Source organism: Crassostrea angulata, chromosome 2 (genome assembly GCF_025612915.1).
Source record: "Crassostrea angulata isolate pt1a10 chromosome 2, ASM2561291v2, whole genome shotgun sequence".
NCBI lineage: Eukaryota > Metazoa > Mollusca > Bivalvia > Ostreida > Ostreidae > Magallana > Magallana angulata.
This window is the reverse complement of record NC_069112.1, coordinates 49,085,831-49,094,111: the sequence shown is the minus strand read 5'-3', so window position 1 is coordinate 49,094,111 and position 8,281 is coordinate 49,085,831. Positions and strand designations below refer to the sequence as shown.

General features: G+C 34.8%; 1 protein-coding gene across 1 annotated transcript; it reads left to right on the top strand.

Moving 5' to 3' along the window:
* The first annotated feature begins 28 nt into the window (after positions 1-28).
* LOC128172626 (uncharacterized) lies at positions 29-2,524 on the top strand. The gene is made up of 2 exons (XM_052838399.1): positions 29-114; positions 835-2,524. Exon 2 carries the CDS (start codon positions 846-848, stop codon positions 2,448-2,450), a length of 1,605 nt encoding a protein of 534 aa, XP_052694359.1. The 5' UTR covers positions 29-114; positions 835-845; the 3' UTR covers positions 2,451-2,524.
* Positions 2,525-8,281: the final 5,757 nt, after the last annotated feature.

The following is an 8,281-nucleotide window of genomic DNA, read 5'->3' as shown; positions in this document are numbered from 1 at the left end:
CGACAACTCATTATTGTAAACAAATCAGCCATATTTCAAAGTGAAAGGAAGTTGCACCTCTCTAAATGCTATAACAAGGTTAATACGCGGGTGTACATGTAGTTAGTACGATCGGTAAGTTAGTGATACTATATGGAAATCAATTATACATGTATTATCGATATACGTAATGTCATCGTTGAACTTAGTACGTGTATGCACACGCACATAGTCTTGATGCTGGCACGTAGCATCGTTTTGCTGTTGTTTTTTTTTTTTTTTTTTGATGGGGAAGTAGACCTCAAGCAAGTAGCATTAGGGGGACCCCCCCCCCCGCCAGTTTTTCTGGCATCAAACATTTTTTTTTAATTTAAATGAAGAAAATTGAATTTCAATGGATGGAGTTGTGCCCCCCCCCCCCCCACTTTTTTGGGGAGATATAAAAAATCAAAAAAAAAAAAAAAAAAGAAAATGAACAATGAAATTAAATCCAAAAATATCAAGTATAGTCCAAAAATAATTATCGTTTTTTTTCTCTCCAGTATACATTAGCTATAAAAAAAATCGGAGAGGGCTGCATTATTGCAGCTATTTTTCAGTTAACATAGTTACATTTACTCTGCTACAGGTATCATAATCTATGGTAAGCGTTGAAAGGGGTATGCCTGCATATTGTAGTTTAACTAAAGTTGCGAGTAGTTAATACGATATATGTATTTTTTAAAATTCTGATTAATGCAATTGGGTTTATAGGGTTATGAACACAATTCCATATCAAATGAAGAAATAAAGCAAAAGTGCCATACAGGTATGCCAACATATTTAAATATTCTTTGTAATGTGTTTATTTCTTAGGTAAAAAAAACATGGACATCACCCAATATGACAATACACCTACTCTCAGTAAGTCGTGTCAATCTCCTGAAAAACACCATAACAGTCACGGGCACATTGACCTTTGCTTCACGTGCATTCCAATGCACTCGAAGAACCGTGCAAATGGACACGCAATTGGCGAAATCACGAACAAATCGGGGAAATTCTTACTGCCTGAATGCACTTCTCACGAGAAAAATCGCTGCGAGATGTACTGCCGAGAGTGCGGCCAACCAGTATGTGCACAGTGTGCTACAAGTGCACATCAAGCACATGACGTCACTGAAATCGAGACTGTTCTTGAAGATTTAAAGGAACGAATCAGCCATGACGTTAAGGAACTAGAAGAAAACGTTGCTCCAAAATTTCGTCGTTTCGGAGCTGGCTTTCATTCTGTCGATTTCGACGCCATCATCACTGCCATACACGAACAGGAAGAAAAAATGTGCCAAGTTGTGCGAGACATTTGCAACCAACTACGCGATAAAGTCAACCAACAAAGGAGGGAATCGAAAAGAAAGCACAAAGATACCCAGTTGTTGGCATCGAAAACTGAGAAAGAACTTCACGAGTTTATCCATTACAGTAAAACTATTCTGAAATCTAACAATGCATCAGCTATCATTAACTACAGAGGTAGACACAAACAGTTCAGGGATGGACCTAAACTTGCGTGTCCACAATTTATGCCAGGCATTATCAAAAAGGAGCAGATTTCAGAAATGGTCGGGTCACTCCTCCGCAGCGCTGAACTAGACCAACCGTCAAGTCAGATGAAATTGTTGGACAACCCAGAAGTACTGACTACAATTCAGAGTCCGTATGCATCTCATCTTCATAGAGTTTTGTGTGGAAACGCAGAATCAGATACCATCTGGGCATGTGGGAATGACTCAAAAATACATCAAATGGATGGAGATGGATGCGTTTTAAAAGCTTTCAGTGCAGCTAGCCATGTGTGCGCTATGTCGTTAAATGAACGTCAGGAACTGGTATTTTCTGTCCATTGGTCCGACACTAAAATATATATCTTCGACGGTTATACAGTTCAGACTTTAATAGACCTACGTCTGTGGTGTCCCAGGGGACTCTGTCACTCCAAAAATGGCGATCTCTTGGTGAGCATGCGCACTTTGGACGAGAGTCAAAGTAGGGTCGTGCGATACTCGGGCGCCATGGAAACGCAGGTCATCCAGAATGACCGACACGGGAAACCGTTGTTCTCCGTTGAGGACACTGCCGTGCTTCTTTTGGCCGGAAACGGAAACGGAGACGTCTGCGTTGCCGACCACGCAGCGGAAACCGTGGTTGTTGTGGATACATCCGGGGAATTGCGGTTCGAGTATCGCGCGTATCTCTCCCCGAGGTACAAACACGAGGTGTTCTATCCGTCCAAAATCTCTACAGACGTCAACTGTCAAATTCTCGTCAACGACAGCGCGAACGACATTGTCCACGTCATAGGTAGTGACGGTGGTTTTATCCGGTATATCGAGTATCCGTGTAATGGAGGTTTGAGTGTTGATATTGACCATAATCTAGTCGTTGGGGATGAATTAACTGGAATAATACGGGTTATCAAGTATCTGCAATGATTTTTGTAATAAGGACATGATTGTTTTAGTGTGTAAATTAAATTCACCTTCGCTAGCCAAGGGTTTTCGGTCCACTTCGCTCCCCCTAAACCCTTGTTTATGAAGAGCGGAGTAGACCGAAACTCCTTGGCTAGCGAAGATGATTAAATACAGCGAAAATAAAAAAAATGTTTTATACTTTTTATCATACTTGCATTTGAATCATTAATTAAAATTGTCCGAATGTACACAACATGTATACCTAGCAATGTCTGGATTAATATTTATTTACTACACTACGGACGATAGTGTTGAAAAATTGTGCGAGGTATTCCAAGTGAGTTCCGATTGATGAAAAGATGTAAACTTTTACCATTATAAATCTCCGTGAGAATTTTGTTTTCGTTCCTGTGAACTTTTTTGAATGAAAAATGATAATGTGTCAATGAAGATATCTTGGATATTTTCTCTTTTCAAATCGATTTCAAGTTAATTTCTTTCAGAGGTATGTGTATTTTTATTAAAAATCACCAAAAAGTGATGGAACCAATAACTCGAGACAGCCTATAGATGTTTAACTCATTTACAATAAATTTATGGTCCAGGGCATCGTCGGAACCCACGGGTTTTCTATCCGTTACACTGCTTTCATTGTTGAAAGCAGTGTAACGGATAGAAAACCCGTGGGTTTCATTGTTGAAAGCAGTGTAACGGATAGAAAACCCGTGGGTTCCGACGATGGGTCCAGGGCTTCCGTAAAAGTAATTAAAATCGTAAAATTTGTAAATTTCGTTGTACTTCACATAAAATATATATATGCATGTAATAGTATTCTCTTATGAGACACGTTGTCCAATGGTACACTTTTCAACGGTTTTACCAAATGTTTCATTTTGAGAGAAAACCCCAACTTATAAAAATAAGGTTATCCAAAAAACCAGACTTATTCTTCCATTTAGTTCATAAATTTCCTCTTGTTTTTCTGACTATCCATCATTCAAACAATCTATCTTTCTAAAAATAAACTAGGTGTATTTCGTGTAAATACAGTGCTTCAAGTACATGTATGTTTATTCATATGCTTTCCGTTTAAGCCACATTTCTTTTTCTTTCATAATTATGATTTTCAGAGGCTTTTCACAAAATATAGGTATCAAATTCCGAATGGACTTGAACGAAAAAAAAAGAACATACTAGTATTGGAAAATAGTGTTTGAAGGTTAAAAATGTTTTTTTTTAAAAAACGAGGTTTATAAAAAAAAACATATATATGTCAAACTTGAATATTTATCAACACTTTATTTTTTTAGTTTTTTAACGATGATATATTAAATCCACGTTATATAGGATTTCAAACTGATGTTTCCAAATTTATATGTCTAAAAAGTGCCATTTTCCAGGGCTACGGTGCCATTTTGAATTCTATGGATGTCTATATACATATAGGTTTTCGCGCCGTGCTACCAACTTAATGCTGTTTTACTGCATGCTATTAAAAGTTTATAGAATAGTTAACCCAAAGAAATCTGTTGAATATTGTATCAACTTTTTTACTATCGAACTTACAGTAAAGGACATTCTTCCGTCAAATTAATTCATGATATCAATGTTCCATATAGTTAAACCATTTCCGAATTTCTACGGTGTTGAAACTTGACGATCTTTCAAAAAGTACAAATCACGATGGTTTTAGTTTCACTCAGCAAGAGTTAAATCTCTGATTCTACATGAATATAATACTATTTTTTTTAAAAACACACACAAAACCCACAATGTATTTAGAACCACTTTAAAAAGACTTTGGACTTTCGGTAGTATGTAACTATATATTTCTTGCCTCAAAACAAGTTAAAAATGACGCTGGTTTGAAGTGAAATATACACCGATTGCGTATTCATAGCTTAAAAGCCAGACAAATCTTGTTGATTTCAATGAACTATTGGCGAGTGACCAGCAATGAAATAGACAGGGCTACGTCACATTGCTGTTTGACACAACTACTGTACCCAAAGTCCAAGCTCCTGTTAAAATGGTTCTAATTCGCAAACGTAGTGAATTAAAACCATCCTGATTCTTTGCAACTGAAAATTGTTATCAACAATATAAAACCTTACACGTTCACATATTTGATTTTTTTTTATTGACTGCTTAAAAATTAACATTCATTACAAAAATCTTTTAGGCAGCCAGACAAATGTCAATGTCATTTTTTACTTTTGGTTTCAATTTCCACAGAAATCCGTTATGTCTATGCCGTATAGGAAGAAACGAGCGAGACAGCCGGAGCAGAAAGCCCTGTGAAAAAAAATGATAAGAATTCATAATTCTGGTGTAGTTTTAATGTTTATTTTAATTTATTGTATGTATAATATATGAAAATCTCTCTCTCTCTCTCTCTCTTTCTCTCTCTCTCTCTCTCTCCTTGATTTACCTGCATGTTGCCCATGGAATTCTTCTACAAATTGTTATTTCACAAGCCCTGCCAGGCTCACGGCAAACGCCCATCAAATTACAGCCTAAATTAAATAATTTAGGGGGGATGTCATACACGTTTTTTGGGGTTGTTTTTTTTTTTTTTTTTTTTTTGCTTTTATCAGGTAAATAAAAATAAATGATTGATAAAATGTTGTCTTTAACTGTACTTCACCAATGTACTGTTAATCTTACCAATTTCTTATTTGGGACAGTTCACACGTGTATGCTATTTGCTAATATTTTAATTAAATTCTTTATTTTAATAGAAATTATTGAAATATTATTCAAATTTAAAATTTCATGTAGAAGACAAAATATAAAGATCATTTATATAACTTACCATATGGATCGTTGTTATCTCCAGGGGAAGCCGTGACCTGTAAATTATCTTAATTTTTTTAAAAATTTTTAAAAAAAACCCATAATAAAACCCAGGCAATTTGTATTTCGAAATACCACGAGAGAGAGAGAGAGAGAGAGAGAGAGAGAGAGAGAGAGAGAGAGAGAGAGAGAGAGAACATTTATATCACTCGATCATGCAAGAGTTGGACGGACGGACGGACGGACGGACAGATAGATAGATAGATAGATAGATAGATAGATAGATAGATAGATAGATAGATAGAGAGAGAGAGAGAGAGAGAGAGAGAGAGATAGATAGATAGATAGATACCTGATTTGTTATGAAAATCAACGCAAGCAGCCACTCTCTGGACATTTTGAAAAATGCACTTGTAAAAGGACTATTTGATTTATTCTTTTGTTTGAACAACCGTTCACATGAACAAAAGCCTGTTTATAAATGGCATCTTTCAAGACCTTATATAAGTATACGAGTGGATTATACATTGGTGCTTTTTTGCCACGGTTTATTTGGAAATTTTCTCTACGTATATACAGTCATGCGTAATTAATACGTGTTTTTTGTTGATATGTCCCATTAATTTTTTTTTTTTTCAAAGAAGATGGGGGAATAAGATGGCGCAAATGCCCATTCGGTTTAGTGGTGAAATACAATTTTGAATTTATTTTTTTTTCAATTAAATCTATTCAAATATATTATAACACAAGTTTGCAAAAGCACATTTTTAACTACATTCAGTTTTAATATATTTAACAAAAGATAAGAAAAAAATATTGCCTAAAATTTTAGCGGTATGGAACCCATAACATAAAAACCCTAGATATATAAGGTTAGCTTATGTCAGGTACTCTAACCATTGAGCCATTTCGGACACATCGAAGAGGGCTGTTTAAATATAATAATGTATGACTTTGACCACAAATTTACGGACTTGTATTATTTTTTCAAAACATTCAATTGTTGGGATACATGATATTTTTAATGTATAGTGGGTCATCTCTCCACGTTTTTGTTGATTGAAATCGGTTTGTTTTCCAATAGACCTTCTTTAGACTATGAGAAAAATATGAAGCACAGACTCACTCAATAAAAGAAAATGTCTTTAACTGCTAAAGAAAATGACACTGTTTGCAGGTTTTAATACGTATACGCCTATTCGAGTCGACATGTTCCAAGTATTGAACATATTTATAGGTTAAAAATCAATGATACATGTATGTTAAATATATATATTGTCATAAATGATTTTTTTTTTTTTTAAATATCAGATTTATTTATATTTTAATTTTTCAGTAGCTTGTCCGACCGTGTATGGGCGTTTTACACGCCTTATCCACCCATCTTCTTTGCTCGATCATTTTTAAGCATCTTATCATTACACAAGCTTATCTTTTAAAAAGATTGGTGAGCTAGCGCTGTAGCCATCATAAAACACAGAAGCAGATTTCTAAAACATTGGTTTAAATTTCTGAATCGATTAATTAACAATAGGAAGGCAGGGGGGTGTACGGTGGTGACTGTACCTTAATCATTATGTCTCTACTGTAATTTCAATTTCGAGGTGAAAATTTTCAAGAACCATTGGTACTGTTTTGTAGCAATCGTATCTTCTCTGGCCTTTCCGGCAAGCTCTGAAAACATATCAGAGGTTGTTTTTGATCATGAAGGTAGTTAAGATTAGATAAAGCTAGCTTTTCAACATAATATTTAAAATAACTTTGCATTATAAGACCTAAAACGAAATTCACGTGGTACAGTTTATCTACAGTAGTAAAGTATTCCCAGAATCCCCTTCTATGGAGTCAGACATGCGTATTCCAGTGAAAAAGACTAACGTACGTAGTTGCTAGCGCTCTCGAGCACTAGCAATAACTTGCTTGTTTTAATCAAACCAGTTATGCATATTTTCAGAGGCATATATAATGTTATTTAAGTCTCTGATATTCTATATTTGTGACAGAGACAGAAAAAAAGAAAGAAAGTAAATTCCAACAACCAAGAAGAGCTACAGGAGTCGGCAATTTTATCAATAAATAATTACTAGAGTCAAAATAAGTAAAAACCCAGCCTGAGCTTCGCTCACGACCGTACACCCCTGTGACTTAATTGTGGTCTGCAATACTTTCATTCTTGCAAATTTAAAACATTAAAACGTCTTTATGCACACCTATACTCTTTTTTGTCTGAATTAAGTAACAGATTCTACACAACCTCTTTTTAGAAAAAAAAAACCCCAAAGAAATAGAGAAACTATAACTGCAAGTGGTTAGTTTTAGTAGAAAGGGGGCTTTTGATCAGATAAGCATCCCATTTAAGGAATAAGTTTATTCTTTGACATTATGGGGATATACAAAAATTGGTTTGTTATCAGTCATATCCCATTATACTACCTGTACAGTGAGAATTACAAGTTGATCTTTCCTGATTGATTTTAATCTGCTCTGTTCAATATTTGAACGGGGATTGTTATTCATTTTATAAGTAAATATACAGAAACAGAAATTAACTCATGCATGCATGCACCATCTGTATAAATTATTAGAATCGTAAAATTGGTGTATTTTGATATGCTTGACATGCAATACCATGCAGTAATGTACATGCTAGTATTTTCCCATGAGAATTTTTAATGGTACATTTTTGATCGGTTTAACCAAACAACGTTCGGGTTTGTTTTTTTTTTAATAAACTTTATAATTCAGGTTATCCAGAAAACCAAACTTATTTTCCCATTTAGTTCATGGAACTTTTCTTGTTTTGCAAACTATCCATCTTTCTACAATCCATCTTTCTAAAAATAGATTAGGTGTATAATTCAAGTACGGTACATGTATGCATGCTTATTCATTTTGTTTATGGGACGTTTCTTTTTCTTTCTTATTTTCTACATAGTCATTATAAATTAAAAATCCCTCATGGAAATTAACGTTACATGTATTTTGTTCCTAAAATTGAACAAGGAGTGAAAAAGGGCAGATAAAACCCGCCACACACAAATCAAACTTGAACATAT

Coding starts and splice junctions, on each gene's coding strand:
- LOC128172626 (XM_052838399.1), top strand. CDS start 846: ATGGACATCACCCAATATGACAATACACCTACTCTCAGTAAGTCGTGT.